The following is a 16,936-nucleotide window of genomic DNA, read 5'->3' on the forward strand; positions in this document are numbered from 1 at the left end:
GCTAATGGTCACAAGCGTTCTTCCCATCATATTTTGAGTGTTGGAGTGCCAGTATAATACCTGGAAACCTAGGGCTAGCACAGCTTTCCAAGCCTGCTTCTGCCAATGTTTGTAAGTTCTAAAAAGTAGTATATTTTCACCCTTTTAAGAATTAGTTCTCTAGGTGTGCATTTACTGCTTTAATGGTGAACCAGTCACTATAAGTTTCTGATCCAAAATACACAAACAAGTTAACACCACTTAGTCAATTGGGAGGAAGTAGAAACACAACCGACTCAGGGCCCAACTAATATGTAAAGAATGCGTTTATTTGTGGGGTGTAACACCCCAAACATCTCCTGAAGGTACATCCCTGTTGTCACCTTTTATGAGGAATCACTCACACTTCAAACGCTTCCACCCTCTTGATTGTTATTAATTGTGCTGTGTATCAGATGAGATATATTTGAAGTGACAGGTGGGATGCTTGAATTATTTTCATCTATGGTAATGACTCTATGCAACAATTCAGTCCTTTTTGCATTTTGGTCATGCGGTCACTCTTAAAAGAGACCAACATCACACAAAGCATCTTGGATCAAGGTGCAGTAGAAACAGCCTAGATACATTTCCAGCTCCTATATTCCATCTAAATTGGAACAAAAGGAACACCAAAACATAAGACAAGGCATCTGCATCTCTTCATATGAAGGTTGAATGGCAGAGGCACGCATAGCTAAACCACGTGTGCCTCTACAACGCTGACCACACAAAGAATGCACCTTAACAAAGCATTTCTTCACTGTGCATGACTTTACCACGTACCTTTGTGGTAAAGGCATGACAGATAAAGGGATATGTGTGGTAAAAATCACACACCAGCCCCCCACCCCATCCTAAAAACAACACTTTTCCTCCACAGCCCTAAAAACAAGCCTACCCCCTGAACTCTAAAAACAAGCCTACCCCCTGAACCCTAAAAACAACCCCAAACCTCCCAGCCCTAAAAACAACCTAAAACCTCCCTGAGCTCTCAGAACGCCCCCCAACCTTTAGAAACAACCCCCTCATACCCCCAAAACCCTGCCCCAGCCCCACTTACCAGACCACGTCCATATCCGATCGGATCCTTCCTCTTCTGGTGCCCACTCATCCGCGCATGCGTGGTCACACATGCGTGGTTAAGGCATATGCATGGTTAAGGCAAGTGTTGTTCTGCTTGCGGAGAAATGGCATGCATGGCTCAGCCCGCTTGGTAAAGGTAATTTCCATCATATGAAATCTCCTTTGACAGAATATGAGTCACACATATGTAATTATTCCACATCCGTCCCTCACCATCAAATACCAATAAATGAACATGAAAGTTAGCACAGGTGTTCATCTACCTTTAAAGTAAATACCTTGTTACTGCATGACCATATGTAGTGGGTAGTAGAGATGCATTTCCAGTAGGTGACCTGCCCTCATTGAGAAAAATACCATCGAAGAATTCCAAAACAGCATCAGAATCTACTCTCTCAACAATTTTAATGACAGGCCACCTGGAAAAATATAAATTAAAGCTATAACAAACTACTGGTTCTCTCCAATGGGACCTGTGATCTCTATGGTTAAAGTTACCCAAGGAACATTCAGAATAATAAGCTTGCACATGCTAGGCTCTATTGTTCTTATTGACTTTTCGGAATTAGCACAAGCAGTACAATCTCTTACATATCCATCCACATAAAAATCTAATCCAGGCCACCAAAACCACTGTTTAACCTTTTGCTTGGTTTTGACAATACCCAAATGTCCTTCATAACTGAGGGTGACCATTTTCTTTTTAATATTCTTCGGAGGAATTACTCTTTCTCCCCTTTTAGTTATAATATTCTCAAACGCCAATTCACTTCTTACCTCACAAAACAGCTTTAACTCTTCAGTAAGGTTAGATTTACGTGCCCAACCGGATTTAATGTACTCCCCAAGTTCCATTATTACAGTGTCACAGGCACATTCTTCAATCCATCCTTCTTTCCTAATACAAGTTATTACTCGATCAAAAATATATGCTATTCTAAAATGTTCCCATTCAGACTCTTCACTTTCTTCTAAATCCAAAGGAATCCCGTAAAGGAAATCAGCAGTAATATTGTTTTTACCAGGAACATATTCAACTGAATAAATGAAGTCATGGAGCCTCATGGACATCCTGGCTATTCTAGCTGATGCCCTGAACGTGCCCTCTGTAGCCAGCGACTTGACAACAGGTTTGTGATCTGTCCTCACCACACATGCTTTACCCCATAAAAATGCTCTAAAACATTCAAGAGCCCAAATACATGCCAAAGTTTCCTTTTCTATTACAGAAAATCTTTCCTCTGTGGGCGACAAGGCCCTTGAAGCAAAAGCAATGGTCCTTTTAAGACCCTTCGAATCCTTCTGTATCAACACATCACCTAAACCTTTATTACTTGCATCTACTATGACAATATTTTCAAGATCAGGATCAACATTTTTTAAGGATGGGGCATTAGCAATGTCATTTTTTGAGTTGCTCAAATTCTTGTTGACAAAAAGCAGACCAACAAAATGTATTCTCTTGTTTTAACAATTGTTTTTCATTGTAGATTTTGCTAGAAAACCCCTTAACCCCTTCCATGCGGCCGCGATTCCCCTGGTGTGCTGTAAACAACACGAACAGGGGCGGGCCGTGACGAACCCCAGCCGTCATCAGCACACGAGCACCGTAGTGCATGACGGCTGGGGTTCGTCATCAGCATGGAAGGGGTTAACAAACTCTGAGTAAAACTCAGCAAGGCCCAAAAAGTATCTTAATTCCTCCTTGTTGGAGTGAGCTGGTGCCTTAATAAGGGCCTCAATTAACTCTGCTTTAGGGATAATTCCTTTTGCGCTTGATACTTGCCCCAGGAAGGAAACTGAACTCTTTGCAAACTTGCATTTGGAATACTCAACATTGAGATTTCTATCATTCAAGATTTCTTATACAACATTTAGAGTTAAGTTATGATCTTGTTTGGGGTTATCATACACTAAGATGTCGTCCTGAAAGAACTTTAAATTTTTGATTTTGCCAAAGAGTTGGTGCATCAATCTCTTAAAAATTGCAGCTGCAGAAGCCAACCCGAAAGGCATTCTCTTGTACTGAAAACACCCCATGGGAGTGATGAATGCAGTATATTTTTTACAATCATCTTGTAAAGAAATTTGATGATGTGTAGCAGATAAGTCTAGGGAAGTAAACCAGCTAGCACCATCTACTGAAGCAAGCATTTCTGATATTTGTGGTAAGGGAAATTTGTCAATAACAATGTTAATATTTAGGTAGCGTAAGTCGATGCATAATCAAATTTTTCCATTACTCCGTCTGGCAATCACAACCGGAGATAACCATTCCGCTGTTTCAATTTCCTCAATAATTCCTGCCTGTAATAATTTATTCAACTCTATTTGTACATCATCCTACAATAATAATGGAGTATTTCAAGCTTCATGAATTTTTGGATGTGCAGTTTTCTTCAGGATGATACAATGTTCAAAGTTTGTAAGATTACCAATTTTACCTGAAAAAACATTTGGGAATTTTCAGGGCATTACCTTGCCTATTTCCTCTCCATCATCTACAATCATAACCGGTTCTGAACCATTAGGATTCGACATCATTCCAAGGTTGCCTTGATCATGCCACCCCAATACTGATGGTCTCTTCTTGGCAATGTACACATTTCCTTGACTCTCCCTATTCTTAAATCTGAAAAGTAAGGACTGTAATCTAACATTTCAATTTTTTTCACCAGAGAAACTTTCCGGACTAATGTTTGTAGATAACTATTTTTCTCCAATGTGTTTTACAAAGTTGGTTTTCCACACCTCTTCATTAATTATTGTGTAAGGTGAGCCTGAATCATCATAAATGTTGATTTCTACACCCCTAATCCTCATCAAAGAAATAGCTTTTTTTCCCTGCATTTCCTTCATCATTAACCATCAGTAAAAATGAGTCTTTTGTGTGAAATACCCTATTGACCTGCTCTTCAACATCTAAATCCTCACTTTCCTCGACACACTTAACTTTAGATGTTTTCTTAGATCTGCATAATTTAGTGTAGTGACCAATTTTTCTGCAGCTAGTACATTTCACTTTAGGTGCAGGACAAGATTTACTATGTGCTAAACGTGATTCACTGTTGTAACGATAACATGTTAAAATGTCCTTCTTTTTGTTTGGCTGATACCATAAACTTTTCTCAACTTTCTCTTTGTCACTCATTTTATCAGTTGGCATGTAATTCCTTTCTTTGCTTTTAATTTTGCCCACTATATCATGCTGTTGTTCCCCAATTTCACCTTTAACGTCCTTCAAACTGCTGCTTGACATCTCTGCCTTTCTTCCAATAGCTAATATATCCGATAAATCAGCATCGCCATTAATCCAGAGTCTTTCTTGGATTGCTGGATCATTAACATGCATAACAACTTGATCCCTAATAAATTGTTCTTGCAATCCTTCAAATTTACAATCCAACGAAAGTTTTTGCAATGCCGCTACATATTCAGCCACACTTTCATTGGCATTCTGTTTCCTTTAAAAAAAATAATCTAACAATACCAATACATACATTAGGGGCAAAATACTTATCAAACTCAGCAATAGCCGCATCGAAAAATTTATTTCACCTACACCTAAAGTGTTCCGTAACTGTTCAAACATAGGTCCAATAGAATGTAAGGAAATATGTTTCTTTTACTCTGATTTTATCTTACCATCCAAGACAATGGTATTGAGGTAATTTTGAAAATACAATTTCCAGTCGGGCCATTTCATACAAGGCTCTCCCCCAGCTGGACAAAATGCTTGGTAGTGAGATAATGAGAACCTCTGTGTACTCATTACTTTTTTTTATAACTTCAGAAAATAAAAGAATGGAGTATTATGGTATTAGTAAAATGCAGCTTAACAAAAATTTTAATTAAATATATAATATTCAAGTAAATGGTGTGTGTCCCTCATGCAGAGTAATGTTAATGTGATACACCAAATACTTAACAATGGATAGCTGTGCATATCAGCGATGAACAGACATCCATTTGCCAATGCAAGCAAAATAATAAAAGAGCTGTGTGTGTCAGCGTGCAGGGTGAAATGAACAACTGCTGTGAAAATGACCGCAGAAAGAAAAGTACCTGAACTAATTAACTTTATACTTTACGTAAGGTTAGTGCTCAAAAGTGTTGCCTAGAGCAGTGGTTCTCAAACTATTGACTCCTGAGTACCCCCACTGAATCACTACTGGAACCCGGTGACCCCCAAGCAATTTGTACAATTTAAATTTCTTTTCAAAAACACCTTTTGAAGCAGAGGCAATTTCAAGAGGGAGACAGCCTGAATTGGGGCTATTGTCATGGTCATGTATGCATACAGCAGTGTATTATTTAGTGGTACCCAAGGGCTTGTGGAAAGTGAGCAATCAGACAGCAGCACGAAAATCCTACTGCTGATCCTGGCTGCATCGACTTTTACCTGCCTGCCAAGTAACGGTAACCTATACACATGTGCTTTTCAACGTTTTATTGCTTTTATTGTATTGCCTGTATTTTCATTGTTGTGTCTGTGACTGCTGTTGTCTGTCTTTCCCCGCTGCCTGTACGTGGTCGGTGCCCCTTTTTCTTCCCTCTGTTCCCCTTGCTGGCCCCGTGCTCTCTCTGCACGGTCTTTCCTTCTGTATCCCTCGCTGCCCCGTGTCTCTACCCGATTTTCCCTTCTGTTCCCCTCGCTACCCCCGTGCCTCTCTGCCCGTTCTGCTTTCTGTTCTTACCTGACCCTATATTTCTGTATTCTGTATTTTGCCTCTGTGCCATTCATTTTTTGTGCCCATCTGCGCCACTCGGTTTTCCCTTGTTTTTGGGCCCCTTTTGCCTTCGTTTCAACTTGTTTTTCCCTAGTTTTTTGTGCCTTTCTGCCCTCTGTGCCACTTGTTTTTCCTCGTTTTGTGTGCCCTTCTGCCCTCTGTTCCACTTTTTTTGTGCCTTTCAGCCCCCTGTTCCACTCGTTTTCCCTCGTTTTTTGTGCCCTTCTGCCCTCTGTTCCACTTGTTTTTTGTGCCTTTCTGCCCTCTGTTCCACTCGGTTTTCCCTCGTTTTTTGTTCCCTTCTGCCCTCTGTTCCACTCTTTTTTGTGCCTTTCTGCCCTCTGTTCCACTCGATTTTCCCTCATTTTTTGTGCCGTTCTGCCCTCTGTTCCACTCGTTTTCCCCTCGTTTTTTGTTCCCGTCTGCCCTCTGTTCCACTCGTTTTTGTGCCTTTCTGCCCTCTGTTCCACTCGTTTTCCCCTCATTTTTTGTGCCCTTCTGCCCTCTGTTCCACTCGTTTTTCCCTCATTTTTTGTTCCCTTCTGCCCTCTGTTCCACTCGTTTTTTGTGCCTTTCTGCCCTCTGTTCCACTCGTTTTTCCCTCATTTTTTGGGCCTTTCTACCCTCTGTTATACTCGTTTTTTCCTCGTTTTTTGTGCCCTTCTGCCCTCTGTTCCACTTGTTTTTTGTGCCTTTCTGCCCTCTGTTCCACTCGTTTTTGTGCCTTTTTGCCCTCTGTTCCACTTCGTTTCCCCCTCGTTTTTTGTGCCCTTCTGCCCTCTGTTCCACTTGTTTTTTGTGCCTTTCTGCCCTCTGTTCCACTTTGTTTTCCCCCCGTTTTTTGTGCCTTTCTGTCCTCTGTTCCACTTTGTTTGCCCCTCGTTTCATGTGCCCTTCTATCTCTGATCCACTTGTTTTTCCCTCGTTTTTTGTGCCCTTCTGCCCTCTGTTCCACTCGTTTTTTTGTGCCCTTCAGCCTTCTGTGCCACTCGTTTTTTTCTTGTTTTTGTCCTCCTTTTGCCTTCTGTTCTGCTCGTTTCCCCTGCCCTCTGTTCCACTTGTTTTTTGTGCCTTTCTGCCCTCTGTTCCACTCGTTTTTTGTGCCCTTCTGCCCTCTGTTCCACTCGTTTTTCCCTCATTTTTTTGTTCCCTTCTGCCCTCTGTTCCACTAGTTTTTTGTGCCTTTCTGCCCTCTGTCCACTCGTTTTTTGTGCCCTTCTGCCCTCTGTTCCACTCGTTTTTTGTGCCTTTCTGCCCTCTGTTCCACTTTGTTTTCCCCTCGTTTTTTTTGCCCTTCTGCCCTCTGTTCCACTTGTTTTTTATGCCTTTCTGCCCTCTGTTCCACTCGTTTTTCCCTCATTTTTTTGTTCCCTTCTGCCCTCTGTTCCACTAGTTTTTTGTGCCTTTCTGCCCTCTGTTCCACTCGTTTTTTGTGCCCTTCTGCCCTCTGTTCCACTCGTTTTTCCCTCATTTTTTTGTTCCCTTCTGCCCTCTGTTCCACTAGTTTTTTGTGCCTTTCTGCCCTCTGTTCCACTCGTTTTTTGTGCCCTTCTGCCCTCTGTTCCACTCGTTTTTTGTGCCTTTCTGCCCTCTGTTCCACTTTGTTTTCCCCTCGTTTTTTTTGCCCTTCTGCCCTCTGTTCCACTCGTTTTTTTGTGCCCTTCAGCCTTCTGTGCCACTCGTTTTTTCCTTGTTTTTGTGCTCCTTTTGCCTTCTGTTCTGCTCGTTTCCCCAGCCGCTGTGCCCCCTGCGGCCCCGCCCCCTGACTGCTCACTGCCCATTCGCTGCCCCCGCCTTCCGATTGTATTGTTGTGATCTCACCGCCCCAGCACCAACATTCACAGCTCTTGTGTGTTGTGAGGACGCATGGGCGTTTCATTTTTGACTATGACAGGCACTCGAGTCCTGCGGACCCCCTGGGACTGTCTCACGGACCCCACAGTTTGGAAAACGCTGGCCTAGAGGATTCCACATTCCACCTTCCCCCGAACCAAGCTCTGTAGAATGGGCGGACGCTCCTTCAAAGTCTTAGGGGCAAGACTTTGGAACTCCCTGCCTCTACACATCCGCACCCTAACCAATCTGACTGTCTTCCGAAAGGAACTCAAAACCCATCTCTTTTCTGTCATCTAGTCTTTATTGGTTATCCCACCCACTCCTCAGGTACTGGTTAGGTCAGCGCCGGGACGCTCCGTTGCTGGGGCAGCTGTTTGCGCTTTAACAAAGGGATAACATAACATAACATTGTTGCGTCTGTAATAAAATACCAGATGGTCAAGTCTCTTCAAGAATACTTGTAAACATTGTAAGTCTTCTTGCGTCAGTAGCTAGGTTGCTAGGAGGCGCACGTTAGTTGTCAGACAGAGGACATGCGCATGCACTGAAACGTTAGACGTCATCAAGCTGGAATGTACGATGAAGCGAAGAAGGCTGCTGAGTTCAGGATGGAGTGACGGAAGCCATGAAGTTCAGGAATGGTTGCGTAGCTTGCAGACTTGAAGGTGAACACAAACCACCACAGCAGTTAAGTTTTTCCAAAGGCTTCCGAAGCCAAATTCCACTCCAATGCAGCTACCAAAATCGATTTCGGTCCAATGCAGGCTTTTGAAGTAAATACCAAGCAAGTAACATAAATTCAAATGAGGATATTAATCCATTGAATATCCTTCACAGTATAAATAAATATATATACTCTGCTCCCTCACGCATAGGTTCTTGGTGCTTCAGCACTGTAAGCAGTCGTCACCAAATTGTAAGTACATTCAAGTAATAATATGTACACAACATGCTGTTAAATGTCTTGCTCCGTATTATCCATTTGCAGCCATAACTGTGTACACTAGAAGCTTTTGTTTTGTCTAGGCCGGAAGGCATGAACATTTTTAATCTCCATGATGCAGACTACATGACACAACACCCTTTAGCAGAAGGTTACATTTATCCATCTAGTTCACTCTATGACGCCTGGATAGGTTTTCACTAGAGCCCCAGTATCACATCTAGCTTTATGTTAGCACACATCTCATTGTAACTTATGTGAAAATAGTCAACATTAGCTGCCCTTTATAATATAGGGAAAGAAGAATCAGTACTGCATTACAACACAGGGAAGGGGTGTGAAATGTATTGTTTAGATGGTATGGATGGTATGACAGGTTTGTTACAAACGTTGATGGCTGTATCACTGAGTGAATTCCAGAGCCCATGGTAGAGGGGGTGTTGGACTACCTCTTCACTATGATGGGTCATCAAAGCCACAGATCTCACTCAGCCAAATTCTGTTCATCTCTGGTTCTCAGAGACTAAATATATCAATGTCCACTGTGGAGGTGCACTATCTTGGTGTTATCAGAAATCATATTTTACTTCCAAGTTAATTTTTCACAAATTCTGGTGCTTCTCTTCATTTTGAAAGGGGTCTTCAATAGTAAATGTGGAAAATATGTTCTTTTTTCCTCAGTATATACAGATATTTGTTTCATTTTCTACAGCTCCTTGTCGTGTAGTTGAAGAGGGTACAGATTCGCATAATTTAGAACTGGTGGGAGACGAAGTGACATTCCAACATGGAGCCATCATTCAATTTAAGTGCAAACCTGAATATTTTAAAATGGCTTCTCTAAATGGAACCTGCAAGAACAGCAAAATAATATATCCCACCTGCGCACCAAAAGGTAACTGCATCCAGCTGGTCTTGGAGTCACGCATGCATAGATTTCTGATTACTCATGTTTTCTTCAATTGTGTTCTTCTTTGCATTTTCTCCAAAGCCTACCATGCCAATTCTGCTACCTCTGGCATTTTTATAAATTGCATACATGTATTATCAACCCAACCTCTTGTGATTATAATTCCCACATGTGAGTGTACATACCTCTCAGATAAGAAAAGTTAAAAACTGAAGTGATATAAAGTGAATTTACAGAACACATCTTTTTTGTAAATTTGACAAGTGACAATCTTTCTGCCTCTGGACCCAGGAGTACAGAGTGTTCGGTGTTCTGTTGTATACTCATTTGTAGAAGTAATTGTCCTGAGACCAGGGAAAAGGTCTTAAATGGATAGCGCAAATTGTTTTCGCCTAAAATACTTAGGAGATAGGAATACTACACTAAACACACCATTTCACTTTTATCAATAATAATATTAATTCTTGTAGAACACCACTTTTTTGTTGTTTCTAAGCACTGTAAATACCAGGCATTACTATTCAATTTGATTACACTCTATTTACCACACTAAGGTCCTCATCGCAAGTCCCCCCTTGAGGAGAATATTAGTTGTGTGTCCATGGAGTTAACAGTAGTGGAGGTCCATTTACCTCCAGTGGAGCCGAATTAATGGAGATTCTGGGTTGAACAATGAGAAACCCCTTAGGAATAAGAAATTACTGTGGGAATTGTTAATTCTGGATCTGATTCCTCTGTAATTCTTCAGTTTCTCCAATATTTTCTGAGGTGATTGCAGCTGCTGAAAGTATGAGAGGTGCAAAATAGGTCCATTGATCAGTCTAAATGAGTCCATTAACAGGCTTACTAGGCCCACAGGCAATTATACAAGCCTTCAGTGTTCAATTTGGGTAACAGGAAAATTAGCCCAGCACTTTATTCTCAGCTCACTGGTGGCCCAATCAGTGCTAGATATATGTCCATATGAAAATAAATCCTCGCAATCTGAGGAGAAAAACCACACCTTCAAGACAGTCGGTAAAGTTCAATTCCATTTCAGACTATTGTTATCACAGCCAATATAACAGGTTGTTTGTACCAAAATGATTGTAGTTTCAAAAAACTCAGACAGCATTAAACTGGAAATAGATCTGTGCCAGCTCACATGTCTAATATACAGTGCCTTGGTTCTCATTTGATTGTAACAATAACTTACACAAATATACAAATAAGACACTTGGGGATAGATGTAGGTAACTCCAAATTACCGATTCGAAAATACAGAATTTTACCGATTCGGTATTTTCGAATCGGTAATTGCAATAGAGATAAAAATTCGGCAATAATTACTGAATCGTTAAGATTCGGTAATTACCGAATCGGTATTTACCGATTCGGTAATTGCCATTCATTCCTATGGGCTGGAGGCCCAGCCCATAGGAATGAATGTCAATTACCGAATCGGTAAATACCGATTCGGTAAAATAGGGAAAAAGACAAGGGTGGCAAGGTGTCACTTTGACACCCTGTTGCACCCCTGATTAGTGCAGGTGTGCACATGTGGCACACATACATGCCCTAAGTGTCACATGGCACAGGTGTAAATGCACATATTTGCATTTACATAGGAAATCGTTATTTACCACCAACTAATAGTTGGTGGTAAATAACGAATCCTTTGAGCCCAGAAGCACTGTTTGAAGTGCTTCCTACATTTCATTTACCGATTCAGTAAATACCAAATCGGTAAATACCGATTAGTTATTTACCGAATCGATAAAATAGCCTCCTACATAGCATAGGAAAAGGCTTTTACCGACCAGTAAAAGCCTACCTACATCTGGCCCATGATGTTCTGAATACAACAGCCTGTCCCCACGCAAACACTGGCGCTCTCCAGCCCGTTTTCTCACATTCCCATTCTAGATCGGCCCAGATCCTCCCCCAACTCCCTTCCCCCTCCCTCAGTCGTGCCCAAGTTTGCTCCGATTTCTGTAGGTGGCATATATGTTAGCATTCTGGTTTAAGTGGTTCCATACAGTTCTGTGTGCCATCTCATACTCCTATGAAGTCCCATCTCGTCATTTCCCTTGAGTGTGATCTCCGTAGGGAAATATATCTCTTCTCCGTGCTGCTACTATTTCTATGGGGTGACGAGGTGTTAGGGTTCTGCAGCACATCTCCCCGGCCCTGGCCCCGTCTAGTGAGCCATGACCTTATTTGGCCTCTCGGAGCCTCTCATAGCCCACCTTATCAATTCTCTTTTCCGTACCATTACCCGGAGCACCCTCAGTGCCTTGCAGTTTCTGGGGATTTCACGCTTTTCAATGATGAAAGACAGATCTTGGAACTCATTTGCAGTTTTAGTTTTGGCAGTGTGTGGGAAACAGCTCATTGTTCTCTAAGGCTGTCTGAAGGTAACATCAGATCTCCCTGAGTCCTTTTATAGAAACAGGTAACAGCTTTAAATGTCCCTGATGATGTAACCAAGTATTTGCAGCCCCTAGCATGATGTGAGTCTGTCAAGTTATGTCCTCCAGTGTCCTCAAACGGTTGCTGTAACCGCACCATGGAGGAAGAAATGGCCATAAGGTAGGACATTTCAGGAGGAACTCCTCAAACAGGAGGAGCATTCCAGCCTTAGGGAATTCCAGCCTATAGAGCACAAGCAGCGTCGCCCTTGCGGTCACCCATTCCGTCATTCTGTGCCAGTACCACTAATGTGGGAGCTCCACCAGGAATCCCATTGGGATGTCAGAGGAATACAGCAGCCTCCCCGCATTTTCTGCACACTTCTAGCCCAGCAGCAACACAACACCTGAAATTTCATAGTGTCTCCTTCGCTAGGGCTGTGTAGCCGAAGAAGCACCCTGGTCAGTCTGTGAAGGCCAGGGACAGAGGGACCAAATTTCCCTCCTGGAGGTGAGTCTTCCCTCTTGCCACTGTGTTAGCCACTAGAGCTATGATCCCACATAATAGGTCTTAAAGTTGGGGATGGCCAACCCACACTTCACCGCTGGTCTTTAAAGTGTGGTTAGGGTCACTCTCCTGCAGCCCAGGCCCCATAAGAAGCCCGTAATCAATGTGGCTGTATCCCTGAAGAACTCCTGAGAGACCCAAACCGGCAATACTACAAATAAATACAACAGAGGGGGAGAGCTCTCATTTTTAGTAAAGCCCAATGGCCCACTACCGACAAGGGGAGAGTTTTCCAAAACTCGAAGCTAGATAGAGGCGCTCAAATGGCCTTCCCCCCATTCCCCTTTAATAGATCCACAGGATCATGATAGACTTACACTCCAAGGTAGGACAGGTATGCAGGCTCTCATTGCAACTCCCTTAGACATTCCAGCGGGGCTCTGGATGCCTGCATGGTAAATAAACAAGATCTTGAGCTCTTGTCAGAACCCCCTCTGTGTCATGCAAGAAAATCAGGAGGCCATTTGTATATCGCGCAATATGGTGGGTCTGGGCTCCCAATTAAATCCCCTGATAATCGTTCCCTGACCTGGCAGAACAAAGCAATGGCTCCATCACCAGGGCAAAGAGCAGAGTCCACTATGGGCAACCCTGTCTGGTACCTTACTCCATCCCGTAGCCTTTTGAGATGATGCGCCCTGCACAAGCTCTGGCCGAAGGGGCTGGGTACAATAATCTGTGTCCAGGTCCCACACCCTTGTCCTAGGCCAAAATGCGTCATCACGCTATAGAGAAAGGCCCATTCCAGGCTATAAGTCCACTGTGACGATCACTGCCTTGGCTCTGACATATATGTTGGCCTCTAACAGTGTGAGAACACTACAGATGTTAAGAGCTATATTGCAACCCAGAAAGAATCCCGCCTGATCCCCGTTGTATAAGGGTGGGCATGTGGTGGGGGAGTTGAGTGGCCAGGATCCTGCTAAGAATAGTTTAACTGATGTTCAACAGCAATAATGGTCAGTAGGCTTTTTTGTCTTGGACTGGCTTCCCAGGTTTCAACAGGAGCACGATCAGGGCCTCCTGCGTGGAGGATGGTAGTACTTCTGTGTCTCCGGTGGCCTTATAGATGTCCATTTATTTAGGGGCAAAGTCTTCCACATAGGTAGAATAGAACTCAACCGGTAGCCCATTGGTGCTAATGTTTTGTTCTGGGCCATGGATTTTATGGCTGCTTGGATCTCCAGCAGTGTGATGTCACCCTCCCCCCACCCCAATACCTCAGCTTCCTCAAGAAAATTGTTAAGGAAAGTTAGGGGTACTAAAAAGCGCTCCATTTTTTATTTTATAGAGTTTTATATAGCGCGGACTTGACCCAAAGGTATCGTGTATCAGAGCGCTTTACATAGCACCAGTTGCGTTACATGAGGACATATTCCATTTTGTTAGGCATGGGGGGATTAAGTGATTTGCCCAGAATCACAGGATGTTCGGCATCATTGCCAAGATTCAAACCTGTTTCCCCAGATTTGAGTTTGACCGCTCTAGCCGTAAGGCCAACTCCTCACCCCGACGTTAGGCCAACTCCTCTCCAATTCCTCCCTCTCAATGACATTGGTCGAACAATTTGTGGCACTGCAATAATGGGTAGAGTAATATGTATAATATTCATGATTGATGTCCTCATGCCATTAGAGTTTGGAGCCCTGGTTAGTGTTCAACTCCACAATAACAGAGCCCCATTTGGCTGGGTTCGTAAAACACCCTAGTAGCAAGCCAGCTAAGTTCTTATCCGCATGCACTTGGACCATATAGTTCTTATAAACAAATATCGCAAGCACTCAGCATATTCTGCTTCTTTCTCTTTGTAATTCAAGAGGTCAGTGTGTACTTCTGGGTGTCCCAGTCTTTTTGCTCAAGAGTCTGCAAAGCCACCTCCATTGATAAGGTTTCCGTCAGCAAAGTCCTGCAGACACCTACTGACTCAAAAATACACCTACCCTTGATCACAGTCTTAAATGCGGCACAATCCCTTTGGAGAGACAAAGTGGAGCCTATGTATTGAAAAAAAAAAGAATAGACCCAGTCCCCCGGGTGGTGTGAGTATCATGAGTCAATTATATCCCATTCAACCTGCCAGGCAGAGAGCGATCGGGCCGCCTGGAGTATTGTGGAATTCAACAGTGTGGGGTGGGAATGATCTAATATAGGATTTGCTATGCAGTTATAATCTCCCCCTATAATAATTGAGCCCATTAAGAGGGGGCTATCACCCTCGAAAGCTCAGTAAAAAATGTTGCCAGTTCCACATTCGTCCCATATATGCTGCCTATGGTGATGTCCCAGTCGTCCAGTGACTCCAACATAACAGCCTGCAGGATCTATCCGGTGCCCAGTATGTTGGATAGGTACCCCAGGTCATATCTATATCAAGACCCCTCTCACATAGGTTGAATATGTAGTATTGTGTTGCAGTGCAGCTCCCTCTTTGGCAATGAGGTGTGTTTTCTGAAGGAGCGCCACCTGAACCCCTCGTCTATTAAGATCTGAGAAGACTTTTTCACTGTTGGTCATTGTATTCATCCCTCAATATTCCAAGACAAGACCTTGTACGTCATGGGGGCCAAAATTGTGTGCAGTAAAGACAAATTGGATGGCACCACCAGGCTCTGATATCTCAAACATAAGGTACCACTCCATCCCAGCATAATGAGGTGCACGCCTCTTATCTCTCCCCATTCCACAGGTACCAAGTCAAGTTCAATCCCGGAGCTGTGCAGTATGCAGGGTGGTAGATTTGGGGGTCTTTAGTTGGCAAAGGTCGGTACCTTTGACCAAATAGGTACCCTTGCGTCTAGTCAGAGTAAGGGGATATACTTCTAAAATAACCCCTGCTCACACCCTTTGTAGCTTGGCACGAGGAGACAGGCTTATCTCAGAGGCAGTGTGTTAAGCATTTGTGAACACATAGAGTAATACAGTGACAACACTACAGATGGACACCGCACAGGGTGTATGTAAATAGTAGTATTTTTATGTAGACTTAACACAAGACCACAAACGACAAAAATCCACAATACTGTACTTTGGAATGGTAGAAATAGCTCAGTTCACTTTAGATGGTAAATACAACACTTTACATTCAATGTACCTTTGGATGCGTAACGCTATACAAACAAAAGTGTTGCAGGGAAGGTGCTGCGGCGGTTCATTACACGCAAGAACGGGGATGCGTTGGTTCTTTACTCTAGGGGAGGTGATGCGCGGTTCCCTACTGCTGCGTAGGGGACGGTGATGCTTCAGTTCCTTACCGGAGGGGAGGTGATGCGTCGGTTCTTCTCCGTGTGGGGAGGTTATGCGTCGGTTTCTTACTGCTCTTCTGTGGTGATACGACCCATCTGGGCCCCAATATTTATACTACTATTCTCTTTGTTCTCTGAAGGCAGAGAGTGTCTGTACCTAGTCCAAACCAGTTCTGGTCAGGCCTGGAGCACTTTATTTACAGGACTCCTTCTGTCCTTTGACAGTGTGGGCTAGGGATATCAGACAAACCACAGGAGGTGGTGCCAGCATTGTGGAAGGCAGGCACAGCCCTATTCAGACCCAGGTGCCACCCCTCCCCTCATTCTCTATGCAGATAGCTCTATTCAGCCCTGTACTAACTCACCTTGTCTCCTGGGATCCCCCAGCCCCTGTCACTCAAACTCCAGACATGGAATACACAACCTAGCAGAGGCAGGCTTGGATAGTTAGGCAAGAAAATACCTGCTTTCTAAAAGTGGTATTTTTCAAACACAGAATGTTAAAACCAACTTCATTAAAAGATGCATTTTATCATTCTGAGTTCAGGAATACTAAACTCGAATTTCTACCTAGTTGCCTGAGTCATTTAGGATTATAGGATGTTATAATCAAACTGCCCATTCTGGCCTATGAGGAACAGGTAGTCTTGCAATAGCGAAAAATGAAAATGGCTGTAATTCACTATCAGGACATGTGACACACATCACGGCATGTTCTACCTTTTACATACAATGCACCCTGCCCTTGGGCCTACCTTAGGGGGTGACTAATATGTAGAAAAGGGAAGGTTTAGGGACTGGCAAGTGGGTGCACTTGCCAAGTCGACATGGTAGCCCCAGGCTGCACACAGGCTCTGCAATGGCAGGCCTGAGTCACATTTTACAAGCTGCTTCTGTGGTTGGCACAACCAGTGCTGCAAGCCTACCAGCAGCATTTGATTTACAGGCCCTGGGCTCACATGGTGCACTGTACTAGGGTCTGACAAGTAAATCAAATGAACCAATCATGGAGTCACTAATCCAACACAACACTTTACAATAGGGAGAGCATATGCACTTTAGCACTGGTCAGCAGTGGTAAAGTGCCCAGAGTCATAAAACAGCCAACAACAGGTCAGAAAAAATACAGGAGGAAGGCAAAAAGTTCAGGGATGACTCTGCAAAAAGGGCCAAGTCCAACACCGGGTCCGGGGTATCAGTCGACTGGCCTCCA

The 16,936-nt window shown here is 43.4% G+C and overlaps 1 protein-coding gene across 1 annotated transcript in view; it reads left to right on the forward strand.

Annotated features, from left to right (window-relative positions):
* Positions 1–16,936, forward strand: part of LOC147747705 (complement factor H-like) — a 1,041,560-nt gene that overhangs the window by 904,987 nt on the left and 119,637 nt on the right. The window contains exon 23 of the mRNA XM_086954949.1: positions 9,326–9,508. Coding sequence (XP_086811075.1) covers positions 9,326–9,508 — 183 coding nt within the window. The remainder of the gene's footprint in view (positions 1–9,325; positions 9,509–16,936) is intronic.

Source organism: Lissotriton vulgaris, chromosome 1_1, assembly GCF_964263255.1.
Source record: "Lissotriton vulgaris chromosome 1_1, aLisVul1.2, whole genome shotgun sequence".
Taxonomy (NCBI): Eukaryota; Metazoa; Chordata; class Amphibia; order Caudata; family Salamandridae; genus Lissotriton; species Lissotriton vulgaris.